The sequence below is a fragment of the Phyllobates terribilis genome, unplaced genomic scaffold (assembly GCF_046119375.1).
Source record: "Phyllobates terribilis strain yellow unplaced genomic scaffold, ASM4611937v1 Scaffold_1__5_contigs__length_1240528914, whole genome shotgun sequence".
Taxonomy (NCBI): Eukaryota; Metazoa; Chordata; class Amphibia; order Anura; family Dendrobatidae; genus Phyllobates; species Phyllobates terribilis.
In genome coordinates this window covers 1,230,635,416-1,230,651,119 of record NW_027362761.1, presented here as the reverse complement: position 1 = coordinate 1,230,651,119, position 15,704 = coordinate 1,230,635,416, and the positions used below count along the sequence as shown (strand labels likewise).

At 45.2% G+C, this 15,704-nt stretch overlaps 1 protein-coding gene across 1 annotated transcript in view; it reads right to left on the bottom strand.

The window, feature by feature from the left end:
- LOXL3 (lysyl oxidase like 3) overlaps nucleotides 1–15,704 on the bottom strand; it is a 155,044-nt gene that overhangs the window by 62,401 nt on the left and 76,939 nt on the right. Inside the window, 3 exon segments of the mRNA XM_073649999.1 lie at nucleotides 6,861–7,041; nucleotides 7,122–7,356; nucleotides 13,653–13,703. Coding sequence (XP_073506100.1) covers nucleotides 6,861–7,041; nucleotides 7,122–7,356; nucleotides 13,653–13,703 — 467 coding nt within the window.

Here is a 15,704-nt window from a genome sequence, read left to right as displayed (position 1 = left end):
ATTTCTAGGGAAAATTGTGACCAGAGAAGGATATACCATGGACCCAACAGAAATCGCTCTGGTACTGGCCTTAAAAGACAAGCTGCACTCTACCTTCGGGGAGTTGAGGCAGATATTAGGATTCCTCTCCTACTATTGTACTTACATTCGGAACGTCTCCAGGATTGTCGCCCCACTATACCTCTTCTTAAGGGGACAACAGAGATAACACCCATGGAGAAAAAGAAGAACGCGGGTAGGACTGGGCTTAAAAGAAACAACGCCGTTTCGTCCCAACAGCCCATTCTCTGGACAGCAGACCACCAGGAGGTATTGGAAGAACTAGTAGACTACCTGGTAAAACCACCCATCTTGGGATATCCTGATTTCAATTTACCATTTGTTATTCATTGTGACACTTCTCAAGTTGGACTGGGAGCTGCCCTGTATCAGCATCAAGATGGAAAAATGAGAGTCATCGGTTACGGTTCTAGAACACTGACAGACACCGAGAAGAATTAACATCTACATTCCGGAAAATTGGAGTTCCTGGCATTGAAACGGGCTATCTGTGAATGATTTAGAGATTATCTCTACTACAGCAAAGAGGTTGCGGTATACACTGGCAACCACCCTTTGACCTATGTCCTTACTACAGCCAAACTGAATGCAATGGATCACAGATGGGTCACTGAACTAGCTGCCTTCAATTTCAGCATCAAGTACAGTCTAGGAAAATGCAATGCGGACGCTGACTAGAGCCTGAGGAGTTCATGCAAGGAAGTCAGTCAGGAAACAATTGAGAGCACTACCCAAGCAGTAAAAGCTTATCAGGAGGAAGACACACCATTGTGGTGTCTGTTCAGGGTAGAAACCACCATAAAAGCGAGAGAATAAGATCACCCCCGGTCTATTCAACAACTTCCAAAAGGGAAAACCCGTAGAGCGCAACGGGAAGATCAGATAATTGGTAGAATACTACTTTATGTGGACCAGAATCGGTTTCCAAGTAAATGGGAGACAGACAATGAGTCACCAGCAGTATCTGTTTTAATTAAAGAATGGACGAAGCTCTACCTCAGTGAAGGTGGTATCCTGTATCATACAGGAGGACAAAACCGACAGTTGGCACTATCCAGCGTATTCCGTAGGTTGGTCTTCAAAGAACTCCATGAAAACTTGGGACACCTGGGAGTGGAAAGGACAACAAATTTGATCTGTGAACGTTTCTTCTGGCCGTACATGCAGAGAGATATTGAGAGGTACGTGACCAGGGAGTGTGGGTGTCTGAAAGATAAACGTCCCAACACATCAACTCGGGCACCTATGGGCAACATCCAAACTACGTATTTGTTTGAGATGGTCTCAATAGACTTTCTACATCTCAAGACGTGCAAGGGTGGTTACGAATACATCTTGGTGGTGATGGACCATTTCACTCGATTTGCTCAAGCATATGCCACCACCAATAAATCAGGTCAAACAGCGGCAGAGAAGATCTTCAATGATTTTGCTTTGAGGTTTGGGTTCCCTACGAGGTTACACCACGACCAAGGAAGAGAATTTGAGAACCAGCTCTTTGCCAAGCTAGGAAAGTACTGTAGAATTCAGAGATCCCACACAACGCCCTATCACCCAGAGAGTAATGGACAAGTGGAACATTTTAACCGGACATTATTGTCGATGTGGTATATGCCTATAACAGTACAAAGAGCAATGCAACGGGTTACTCACCCTTTTTCCTATTGTATGGAAGATCACCAAGATTGCCAATCGACATCATGTTCGATACTCCGGTGTCAGAGACTTACAGAACGTATCCGGAGTACATTCGGAAATGGAAGGAATGGATGGCAGAGGCATACAACATAGCATCCAAAGTGGTTAAGCAAGGACAGAGCAAGAGTAAGGAGTACTATGATCGAAAATGTTATGGAGCAGAATTGGCACTGGGAAGCTGGGTGCTAGTCAAGAATGTACGTGAGAACGGAGGTCCAGGAGAACTTCGTTCATACTGGGAAGACAAGGTGTATGTGGTCGTAAGGAGGAAAGCTGATGACAGTCCAGTGTATGAAATCTGATTGGAAAGACAAGACAAGAAAACCAGAATAGTCCATCGGAATTTACTACTACCCTGTGATTATCTCCCACCACAACAAGACTTCCCAGAAGTAGACCGACATCGTCTGAGATCAACTAAGGGACAACCACAGACTGAAGCTCCGGAGGTAGATAGTGACCTTGAAAGTTCAAATGGAGAAGAACACACAGTTGCATTTCTCGGACCAGCAAGGAGAGGGTTGTACCATCCTCAGGAGAGTGAACTAAGTCCTGAGGCTCCAGAGTTCGTACCAAGGAGTACAGATGAAGTTCAATTCTGATCTGATGATCGAACACCGGCCCCTGAAGAGACCAATCAACACTCAGGAGGAGCGGAATTACCAGACCATGCGGAAACAAGCGACTCAGGACAAGTACAGGAACTTACAGAGGCAGCTCCATGAGCATCTGAGGAGGCACGGGAAATGAGTGAGGAGGAAGAAACTCCTGTGACCGAAGAACCCGTGGTATCTGAGGAACAACCCACCAGGAGGATGTTGACTTGAGAAGTGATGCTGACGTATGAGACACTAGGTGAACCGAGTTAAGTGTCAAGGATTGCCGACTGAAAACAGATATCTCTGCCTGCGGACCAGGTAAGCCCACTTGAGTGGTATTCACCACCAAGAGGCAGCATGGAAGATGTTGCCTGGTGGAAAGACTTGTTTTCATGCTTTGATTTTTTTTTAAATACTTTGTAGAAACAGAGAACTGTTAAAGCAGAGAGAGAGAGCTGGTTGAAGACGTACGAAAATCTCCAGCTGAAGAGACGCTGATTGTGTTAATGGTGTTAATCATTTATTTCTTATAGGCGTCCTACAAGAAAAAGGTCATAATTTGTTCTCAATGTTTATGAACGTTATACCAATTTGTCAATGCCAATTTGTATATAAAGCTATCCAACTTTCACCACTGTCTCAGAATTGGTCAAATTGACCAATTAAAGCGAATGTCGAGGACGACATTCAAAAAGGAGGGAAGAGTGTGTCATGCAGAACTAGTGCTGTTGCTTTAAAAGCATTCAGCAACTATTAGAAGTAACACAAGCACAGGAGACAGGACGTGTTATGCTCCAGAAGCATCCAGCAACTAGAGGGGTTAGGAGGGAAGCTAAACAAAGGTCAGTTAGACTACTTGAGCTAACAGTGTGGAGTATTATCAGCCAGGAAGATAAGGACTGGAAGGAAGTCTGTCATAGAGAGCATTTCCCTCTTCACCCCCCTCCCCCATCTCCATGCAGGATAAATAATGCTGTGTACTATTGAGTCCTTGTGAATGGAAAGCCTGTGGTTGTGTATGCATTAAAACTGTGCTGTATTGTGCTACCGGATAATAAATAGACTGTGTACTGCTGTGCTGCAAAGGAGACGGTACTGTTATTACTGGAGCCTGTTGCTCAAAGAGACATTTGCTTTGCACTGACCGTGCCTCATTAAATGTTACTGTTCTACCATTTATGAAGACTCTTGTCAGATGTGTCGGGTCAGCAACCGAATCTATCGTGTGCCTGAGAGAAGCTGCAACCTATGGTCGCCCTGAGTAATGGTTCCCCCAGGATTCCAACGAATTCATGCAACCGGTCTTGCCCCTATCTGAATTTAGGCCGCGTCCGTGTAACAACAACCCAATGGAATCAATGGTGCAATAAAAATAAATAATTTCTTCTGTTAGGTATTCGCATTTCTTGGATTTGGTATTCGACACTTCTCAGGCGAGGTATCCTTTATTTCTGATGAGCAGTTGTTGGTCACGCGTCACTTGTACACAGTTTATGGAAGATCTTGTCAGGAGGTTGTTCCAAACATCTGGGAGAATTGACCCCAGATCTTCTGTGTATGAGGCTTGTGCGGATCCCTCTTTCTCTTCATGTGATCCCAGACAGACGGGATGATGAGAGATCAGGGCTCCGGGGCCGGGTCATCACCTCCAGGACTACATGTCCATTTTTGCTTCACAGCATTTTTTCTCAACTGCCTTAGGCTATGTGCCCACGATGCAGAAATGCTGAGGATTTTTTCCTGAGCGTTTCTGCATCTTCCTGGCAGAAAAAACGCATGCGGATTGTGCGTGCGGATTGTACATGCGGATTGCGTGTGCGGATTGTACACGCGGATTCTGCATGCGTTTTCCTGCCAGGGACATGCGGATGTGACGCGTTCTTCACTTGCATTTCCGCATGCGGGTTGACAAGCGATTTTAGCATCACTTGGAAAGTGCTTGACAACTTGTTCACACTATATAAATCCATGTAACCGGCATCCGGCAACCGGCATATATAGTGTGACCGAAAGAATGGTAAAAAATAAATCTATACTTACCTTCTGATGGCCCCCGCAGTCTTGCTTCGCTTTGTCCTGGCTGCCGGCAGCTCGCGGTGCACTACACTGAAGGACCTGCCGTCACATGACTATGATGTCAGCGCAGGTCCTTCAGTCCATCGCGATCTGCCGGCAAGCGAAGACGAGCGCACTGGAGGCCATCAGGAGGTAATTATAGCATTTTTTTTTCATTTCATTCTTTTTTTTTTACAGTTTCTATGGTACCTGGGTCCGGAGGAGAGTCTCCTGTCCTCCACACCCGGGTACCATCCGCACATTGAAACGATTGGATTCTGCATGTACAGATGCAGTGATGCGTAATCCATGCGTTTCAATGCAAGTCAATGGCAGCGAAAACGCCGCGCTTCCGCAAAATAATTGGTAATGCTGTGGATTTTTCCGCAATGATAACTCACAGAGGAAATTTCCGCAGCATGTGCACTGCACATGCGGATTATCATTGGGGGACATGGCTGACCTTCTACCAAGCCTTTTTGCCGCTGCGGAAACGCTTAAAAAACGCATCGTGTGCACACAGCCTAAAGCTTTCTCACAATACTGTATGTATGAATGAATATATATTTCTATATCACTGTGTTCGGTCTCTTGCGCCTCATGTTGGTCAGACCGCAGTCCTCGAGCAGGCAATGATCTGGCATTTTCCTGCATTCAGTGGTGCGTTGCCTTCACATCCACATGTGCGGCTGATTACAGCTCAGACTCGGGACGTCATCGGCCGGCAGCGATGACTCCAGAAGTTGCTCTTAGACCAGCGCTGCTCACAGAGGTTCCCATAGATTCTGACAGCGGTCGGTCGCTGTCTTCTCTGGGGAAGGATGTGGGAACCTCAGAGTTGGTGATGAAGGCAAGAGCGGCATCCGGAGGGTGTAGTGACCTCTCTTAAAGACGCACTTCTCATCAGACGTTTTATCCTCTTAATATATCATCACATTCTCCAGCGCTGTGCACTTACAATTGCTCATTTTGCCCTTACACCCAGCTAATACTTCTCCATGAGGTCTATGACATTACAGGATTACCGACAAGCTAGCTGAACCCTTCTGAGCTCTATGTAGAAACATGGAGTCTTTTTTCCCTGCCAGTCGTTTAGTTTGTTTTCTTTTTCTGACTAAGGATTTGATATTTGGTAAAATGATTACGCGGTCCGGTTACAGGCCGATCTCGGTGCCGACGTGTGGGAACCAATGGATCATGATCAGAGAAGTAGAGTGCAAGCATCTGCCGGTAGTCAATGAAGATCCTGAATAGTGGCTGCAGGGTGGGATCGAGGAGCAGCGGCCATAACCTCTCTAAGTCTGTAAAATCCATGCAAAGCCAATAAATCATGGAAATGTGATGTTTGGGAGAGGAGAAAATCCTTGCAAAATATGTAAAGATACCAGAAAAGTAAGGGATTTATGACTCCAAACTAGAAAAAAATATTAAATTATTGATCATATTACCTGTGATACATCCAATTCAATATAGATCACTGAATGTGCTGTATGTAGGATGCACAGCACGTGATCTTAAAAGAAGAAGACCGGGACAAAAAAATCAATGTATCTAACAGTCAATTCAGTAGATGAAGTGCAGCATTTTACTGACGCCCATCACTGCAGAACTAATCATTTCTGTGCGTTTGGGATTGACACAGTTAAAAGACGAGACCCGGGGTGGGGAAACCAGGAAGGAATGCCTGACTTATCCTCAGGCTTATGGGATTTTTCATCTGGAGACTTGAACTCCACTAGGATTAGATTTACGTCATGAAATGACAAATTATTATTACTTAAGCACCACAATTATTATCACAGGTTTTGTATCGTGACTTTAACCTGTTTTTTAGTCCATGCGGTTAATAGACGTGTAATCATGCAGCATTTCGGGTCTGCCATCAGTTGCTTTACTGATGAGTGTTTGGAAACATTCACTTATTGCACCTGTCACTTTACTTGGAGTTTTGCACAATGGATTTGAACTACTGAATTGAAAATAAAGAGGGAACGTTTTTCCTCCTTTGGCATCGGATGTAGCAACTCTGGGACATGGGCTCCACCACAAATGCCAACTATGTGAATACTATGGGTTAGAAGGTCGTGGTCTGTAATGGATGTGGATTATCAGTATACAGACCTCCGCCACATGCTGGTTTCACATGATACCAGACTTGATCACTACATGGACAGGTGTATGTTGTGGGGACATCCCTGTAAAAGACAGCATGTACTCTTCCTCTCTTGGCTATTCTGCCCCATCCTAGGTTATTCTTTTGCATCACCATACTACGGTCTTTAAACCGTGGATCTCCAGATCTTTGGAGGGCAAGTCTCCAAGCATGCTCTACCGGCCTCGGCATGAGAGTTGTGGTATGCAGCGTGGTGATGGTTGATGTATTACATTCTGCTTCATCCTATCAGTCTGGGAATGGAGGCACCACCACTACTTCTGGAGATCACTCACCTTGACCCATGCGAGCACCAGTCAAAGCTTCTTTGGCACTTCCAAAGCCCAGCTCTCTACAAATCACACTGGCTGCCTGCAGGTCCCAGCGGTCATCGCACACAGTGCCCCACTGGCCATTCTTCAAAACCTCAACACGACCTTCACCAGGGCGAGAACCTCCTTTCAGTCGGATGATTTCCTGTAGGACAGAGAAGAGTTGGACAGTGAGGGCACACGGTGCAGCACTGAAGCACCCTGTGACTCCTTTCAATTGCTGACCTCCCGTTGTGCCTCCTGCACGACTTTCTTCTTCTTTATTGCCATCTGTGCTGTGTTTTGAGCTACAAATGCAGAGCCAAGAGTGCAGCTCATGACCACTGGGCCCCCGTTCTGGCATGCTGCAGAGCTGTTCACCTTGTAGACTTCAAAAGGGCACAGAGACAAGTGAACCTCGGTGCCCAAGCACTTCACTGAGTGCAAGCGGAACGACGGCTTCTGTCTGTCCAGGTAAAGCCTGCGGGAGAGTCACAGAGAGACTAATGATCAATCAGAGTACCAGGGATCAGCGCAGCCCAACCAGGAGAATGTGGGCACTCCGGAAACTTTCACACTTGCATTCCTTGCATCAGTATTGTAAGAGAAAACCAGAAATGCACATCTTCTGTATTTTGAAGCCAGTCCCACAACTACTGATGTGAAGTACCAACCAAAATAAGCAAAGATGAGCAAAATCTAACCTAAAGAAAGATATGGTCAAATGCAGCCGTGAGTAAAGACAAAGCCATCACCCAGCTCAGTTGTGATCCCAGGCTTCGGTATTCGATATGCTTCCTTCCTTCCGATTGTTAAATTATTCACAAAGTGATCCTACCATTTTAGGCTGATGGATCGTGGGAACAGTGATTGATTCACTTGTCTCCATTTGAGAAGTGTGTGATTAGTCACTGAAGATCTCACAAGACAATTTGAGACAGATTAAAGAAGCATTGAAGCCCCTCATGTCTATTCTCATCTGCCTTCTGCCATACATAAGGATGAAGAAGCAGAAACACTCAGAGAAGTTACCAGCACACCTGGAAATAAGAGTTAAAAGGAAAAAATATGAAAGCGTCATAAACCCCAACTAGAACTTATGAAGAAACAACGCTAAAAGGATGAAAGCCATCTGAGGTTTCACAAGTCCAGTAGAGACAGAGCTATCATATGGAAACACCCAGAACGGGAATACAAAAATACCCAGCCCCACAAATCATAAAAATGTCTTCATAAATGAGAAGTACTGGGGAAATAAGGTTAACAAAAAGAACATACTAAAGCAGAAGGGTTGTACTGGAAGGACAGAGAAAGACTATACTAGAAGAAAGGAAAAGAGCAATATTGTATGAGCAGAAAAGGACAGTGCTGGAAGAGCAGAGAAGGACAATGGTGGAAGAGCAGAGGACAATGGTGGAGGACCAAAAAAGGACAATGCTGGAAAAGCAGAAAAGGACAGTGATGGAAGAGCAGAGAAGGACAGTGATGGAGAGCAGAGAAGGACAATACTGGAAGAGCAGAGAAGGACAATACTGGAAGAGCAGAGAAGGACAATACTGGAAGAGCAGAGAAGGACAATACTGGAAGAGCAGAGAAGGACAATGCTGGAAGAGTAGAGAAGGACAATACTGGAGGAGCAGAGAAGGACAATACTGGAAGAGCAGAGAAGGACAATACTGGAAGAGCAGAGAAGGACAATGCTGGAAGAGCAGAGAAGGAATATACTGTAAGAACAGAGAAGGACCATACAGGAAGAGCAGAGAATGACTAAACTGGAAGAGCAGAGAAAGACAATGCTGGAAGAACAGAGAAGGACAATACAGGAAGAGCAGAGAAGGACAATGCTGGAACAGCAGGAAAGGACAATGCTGGAAGAGCAGAAAAGGACTAAACTGGAAGAGCAGAGAAAGAATATACTGTAAGAACAGAGAAGGACCATACAGGAAGAGCAGAAAATGACTATGCTGGTAGAGCAGAGAAGGACTTTACTGGAAGTGTCACACCAGGTGTGGGAAAGACTTGCAACACAGAGGGAAAAGGGAAAGGGAGCCCAGACACTAGGGAAAGGGGGAAGTGGAGACCTACTAGTCTGGTCTAGTGTCACCCTGTCTCAACTACCATCCCTATATTGCCTCTTCAGTAATCGCCGCACGCGTACCTTGCCTTGTCTTTCCCTGGCGTATGGCTCAGGCTAGGGATGGGAGGAGCACTAGTCGATCTCCACTAAACTCTATAGATAACAAGGGTAGACAAACAGAGGGAGAAAGCTTAGCTTTAGACGACTCCAGACAAATGCAAACTCGACCTCAAGCTCCATAGAGGACGAAGTACTGCTCTTGCTAAGCCTTCACAAGTAGAAATGAATATAGCCGGCACCTCCATCTCAGACACACCAGGTATATATACACCCAGGCCAGGGAGCTAATTACCAGAGGGAGGTAGCCGCTAGGTCCTAGAGACAGCCTCTCATCTAAGAAGATGTCTGTGATGCCAAACGACAATGCTGGAAGAGCAGAAAAGGACTAAACTGGAAGAGCAGAGAAGTAATATACTGTAAGAACAGAGAAGGACAATACTAGAAGAGAAGGGAAGGACAATGCTGGAAGAGCAGAGAAGGACAATGCTGGAAGAGCAGAGAAGAACAATGCTGGAAGAACAGAAAAGGACAATGCTTGAAGAGCAGAGAAGGACAATGCTGGAAGAGCAGAGAATGACAAGAGTGGAAGAACAGAGAAGGACTATACTGGAAGAACAGAGAAGGATAATACTGGAAGAACAGAGAAGGATAATACTGGAAGAACAGAGAAGGACGATGCTGGAAGAGCAGAGAAGGACAATGCTGGAAGAGCAGAGAAGGACAATGCTGGAAGAGCAGAGAAGGACAATGCTGGAAGAGCAGAGAAGGACAATGCTGGAAGAGCAGAGAAGGACAATGCTGGAAGAGCAGAGAAGGACAATGCTGGAAGAGCAGAGAAGGACGATGCTGGAAGAGCAGAGAAGGACGATGCTGGAAGAGCAGAGAAGGACGATGCTGGAAGAGCAGAGAAGGACGATGCTGGAAGAGCAGAGAAGGACGCTGCTGGAAGAGCAGAGAAGGACGATGCTGGAAGAGCAGAGAAGGACGATGCTGGAAGAGCAGAGAAGGACGATGCTGGAAGAGCAGAGAAGGACGATGCTGGAAGAGCAGAGAAGGACGATGCTGGAAGAGCAGATGGCAATATTAGAAGAGCAGTGAAAGACAATACTGAAGAGCAGACAAAGACTTGAACTGCAAGAGTAGAGAAGGACTATACTGGAAGGCAAGAGAAAGAGAAAGACTTTACTATAACAGCAGAAAAGGACAATGGTGAAAGGGACAATACTGGAAGAGCGATAAAGGACAATACTAGAAGAGAGAATTGCTACATTGGATGTAAAGTCTACACGCCCCTGAGAAAATCCCAGGTTTTGTTATATATAATAATCCTACAAAATAAAATCGTTTCAAAACTTTTTTCCCCTTTAATGTCACCCATAACCCATAGAAATCCAGTGAGAAACAAAACTGAAATCATTTTGAGATAGAAATAAAAATAACAAATCTAAATTAATGTGTTGCGTAAGTGTGAGCAACCTCTTATAATGGGACTGTGGTTGTGCTCAGACTCAGCCGATCACATTTACCTATGTTACATAGTAGTCAGTGCTCGGCCGCTGTCATTTATAGCGGTTCTGATTCACCCCAGAGAAAGTGTCGCTGCTCTAAGGATTTTCCTGACATTTTCTGGTCCGTAAACAGCTGACAACACAGCAAAGGAATCTCACTGTGGAAAGTTGTCAGTCAGGAGAATGTTCAAAAACATTTCCCCGGCATCATATCTATCGTGAACACTATGAGACGTCATCAAGAAGGGGCTAAAATTTGGCACAACAGTGACATTACCAAGAACTGGATGTCCCTCAAACATTAATGAAAAGACAAGAAGAGAATTGGTGCTGAAGGCTGCAAGAGGCCGACAGAAATATTAAAGGAGCTGCAGGAATTTCTGGCCAGTCCTGCTTGTGTCCTGCATGTGACAACAATCTCCTGTATTTTTCATATGTCCAGTCTGTGGGGTCGGAGGCAAGATGGAAGCCTTTTCTTACACAGAAAAATATCCAGGCCTGGAGATGTTCTGCCAAAAGTTCAATCAATTCTGCCTAAATCATGTGGGCAACGTGTTACGTCTGACAAGATAGAGGGGAAACTTTTTGAAAAGGCATGTTTAAAGCAAAGCCGACACCGCGCATCACCAGAAGATCACCATCCCCACAGTGAGGCATGGCGGGGGCAGCTTTGTGCTTTGAGGCGATTTTTCAGCAGCTGGAACTGGGGCTTTAGACAAGGGGGAGGGAAATATGAACAGTCCAAATATAAGTCAATTTTACATCAGAACCATCCGGCCTCTGTTAAAAAGCTGAAGATGAAGAGAATTTTGACCTTTCAGCAAGTCAAGCGACCTCAAAATCCCCAAAATAATGGCTCCACCTGAATAAGATGGAAGTTCTGAAATGCCCCAGCTCAGACCTGAACCCAAAGGACAATCCGTGGTGACCTGAAGAGGGCGCTGTACACAGGAGATGCCCCTGCAATCTGACATATTTGGAGCTGCTACAAGAATGAGCCAGCAAAGATCACCATTTCTAAATGTGCCTCGTTGATAGACCTCGACCCAAAGAGACTGAACGCTGCCAGAAACCCACAGGCGATGGCAACAAAGTATTAGTGTAAGGGTGTGTAGATTTATGCACCCATGTTATTTTACTTCTTTTTACACCCAAAAAGATTTCAATTTCTTTCTCAATTGGTTTGCACAGATTATGGTGACATTAAAGGGGAAAAAAGTTCTGAAATGACTCTGCTTGGTAGTATTATTTATGACAGAAACCTGAGATTTAACAGGGGTGTGTAGACTTTTTATATACACTGCATACTGGATAAATGGATTATTGCTTTGCTGGAAGAATGGAAGAGAGTCATTCTGGAAGAGGATAAGTACTTTCCTTACAGAGAAGAGATTGGCTATACTTTTGAAGGAGAAGTGATACACTGGTAGCAGAGGAGGTATATCATAGAATCATGGAATGGTAGAGTTGGAGGGGACCTCCTGGGTCATCTGGTCCAACCCCCTGCTCAATGCAGGATTCACTAAATCATCTTAGATATCTGTCCAGCCTCTGTTTGAAGACGTCCATTGAAGGGGAACTCACCACCTCTTGTGGCCGCCTGTTCCACTCATTGATCACCCTAACTGTCAAAAGTTTTTTCTAATATCTATAGAATCATAGAATATTAGAGTTGGAGGGGACCTCCTGGGTCATCTGGTCCAACCCCCTGCTCAAAGCAGGATTCACTAAATCATCTCAAACAGATGTCTGTCCAGCCTCTGTAAAGGCAGAGGGTAATTCTCTCCCAGGCATGCAGATGATTCATCTTCTTTGGATTGAAGCATATGTCCTGGAGATAGGAAGAGGTTGTATATGGGAGGTAGTATAAGAGGAGAATGCATGCAGTGATAGAAGGGCTACACTCGAAGGGTGAAGTATTTTAGTGAAATGATGGAGACTTAGAAGGAGGAATGAGAAAGGTACAAGATGCCCATTAGTTGGTCAATACTAATGCCATTACCAATCTTCACACTCATGGTAGATCAGAAAATGAAATATAAAAGGGACATCACCCTCCATAACGACATGGAGAGACAGTAGGTAATGTCCTGATTGAGGAGGAGAGAGTTCTGCGTGTGAGGTATAACATCTACTCGGAGATGAGTAATAGGTCCTGACCCCCAGCCTCCCACACATTATTCACCGTCCTCTTCACTCAATCATACAATGATCACACACAACATGAAGGGGAAGGAACTCCACCCGGACCAGCAAAGCCACCACCCAGATGTAATACGAGGCTGGCGCTACAGATGAGCAGATATACGGCTTCAGTCCTGACATTTACAATATGGTGTTTGTCACACTGATTGGATTACTAGAGAAATCCATTCTCTGTGTCGAATGTGTAAGAAACTATGTGCCCCCTTATGGATCATTTCCAGACTCATGGTGTTTCCTGACCATATACTGAGCCATGATAGTGAAGTGGTCACCACAAAACTCCTGAATGAACACTGCCTCCGAAATAGATGAGAAATAAGTTTGATGATGACTGTATGTATTATCTACAGGTCCCAAAAAAGTGAGTATTATTTATCCTCAGGTTACCCAGGAAGTGAGAAAACATCTCAAAGGAGCCTCCTGAGTTCAGTATCCAAGCTCAGCTTACGACTCCACCATAAGTCTGGGCAACTTATAAAAGCCATTGACGAGCACCTAGCACTATGTTTACGATGAGAGTTGTGCTATCCAAGAGGACCATCAAAGCTCATCCTGAGGTATATCAATGGCGCTTCTCTGAGTCTTTAAGAGAATTATCCGACACGAGATTCCGGAGAATTAACCAGAACCAGGCTTGTGACTGATGAGGCACAATACTAGGGCTCTCGGGTCATGATCCTCACGTGGGCGACAGCCATTACTCACTTTTCAGCTTTCCCCTCTATAATATAAAGTTTAAGACCAGAACCATTTCAGTGTGACAAACATTTGATTTTCAGGAACACATGGAAGGAACAAATACTTATTTAGATTATTAGAGACAGTGTGGGTTTTTTTTAATTCCTGTAACAGAATTGGCCTGTGTGTCAGGTTGGCTCTGCTCATCTTTAGCCGCATCCGGTGATGGACACGTTATCTGCCTGGTACCTGTTGTTGGTCTTCGGGTCCTTCTTTTTGGGTTCTTGTTTAGGAGGCGATCTGTCAGACAGAGGCAGGAAATCACAAAATGTTGGAAATATGAGGAGGAGGTATGAAGACTTTGCACAGTGTCACTAGGTGGGCCAGCTGTATTTATCTGTCCAAGGAATATTCATCTGTATATTGACCATCTCAAAGCTCATTAGTTAGGTCACCCATTTATCATTCTCCTTTCTAGACAACAGCACATCACACAGGACAACAGTTACCACCATGAAAGCACTAGTGGATGACGAGGCACTGGGGCCTGGACACTATTCCATTGACCACTAGAGCCTCAACAAGGCATTGAAGCCACATAAAACGGTAACAAACTAGCTAGAAGTGTGTGTATACAAGGAGCCAATGTAATGTAGAGGGCCAGCCAAGGCCATGCCTCAGTTCAAACTTGTATCACAAACTTATCAGCTTTTATTTTGGGCAGCCATATCCACAGCTTTCTCCAGAAGACCACGTCTAGTTGACATGATCACATATAGGTGGAGATAACCATGTCAAAATAGAGATGACTACGTATCGGTGGAGATGACCAAGTCTAGTAGACATGACCTTGTCTAAGTGGAGATTACCACATCAAAGTGGAGATAACCATGTCTAGTAGACATGACCACATCTGGGTGAAGATGACCATGTCAAGGTGAAGATGACCACATTTATCGCAACTATCTAATTCTTATGATTTGCACAGAAGTTTATTCTCCGATCCTTACAGTGAAGGAATCACAGGAAATAAACTCTCCTGGTACCTTGGGCTGGAGGCCACTACCTTGGAGACCCGTTTAGAGGCGGCTTGTTTCTTCATATGGCTGAGGGGAGATAATGGATGAATGTAATATAAGGTGGAGGTTACCAAATGCAGACTATTTTCAGAAAAGACAGGTGGTTGCTGCACTATGGACAACGATCTCACAGCATGATTGACGAGTCAAAATATCAGCCAATAACACACAGTGAGGGAGGCTTCACCTTGGAAGGATTAATTATTTGGATTCAGTGGTAAAGGTTTTACTTGTTGAGGAAAGTGCCAAGAATAATGGCGATTCTATCTGGGAAAAAGTATGCAAATGGCCCCCTAGTGATTAGGCAAGGCTCATTCTAGGCTCAACATTATCTCAAGTGAAGCTACATCCAACAGGTATTACTAGAGAGCAGAATGGGAATATTAGTCCGAGGTTAGGAAGACCTAGGAGTTAGGACGAGTTACCACGTTGGCCACTGTGAGCCCTCAGATTTGCAGTGCTGATGTGGTTAATGTACCACATGGGAGTTTATTTGCTGTCATGAAATAAACTGCCCGGAGTTACCTTCTGGGCTGACGCTTTGCCTTGGAGGAATGTTTTTTGTTTGAAGATGTTTTAACTTGTCTGAAAAATGTGAGATTGAAAATGTCAGAGAGAGACAGGGCCAAAATGCAACACCAGTGACCCCTCTACCCGAACAATAGAGAACAGTGACCCCCAAAAGTGAGCGGACACCAGGCCAGAGACACAGCCCTCTATGGAGAAACTCCAGCTACCCCTGCACCACAACTACAGAGGACAGTGATCCCCATAAGTGACGAGGACCCAAGGCCACACACTCATCCTTGCTCCTCAACTGTGGAGGACAGTGACCCCAACTTGTAAGGTGGACACAAGGCCAGAGGCAAAGTCCACTGTGGAGGAACACCAGCCACCAATGCCCCCAATTATAGAGGACAGTGACCTCCACTAATTAGCGGATACCAGGCCAGAGACTGCCCTCTAGGAGGAACACCAGCCACCCCTTTACTCCAACTGTAAAGGAAAGTTACCCAGATAAATGAGGGAACCAGGCCAGAGACACAGCCCTGAACCCCAACTATAGAGAACAGTGACCCTCACAAGTGAGGACAACAGGCAGAGACACAGCCCTCTATGGAGAAACACCAGCCACCCCTGTACCCTGACTGCAGAGGACAGTGACCTTCACAAGTGAGGACACAAGGCCAGAGACTCATCTCTGCACCCCAAATACAGAGGA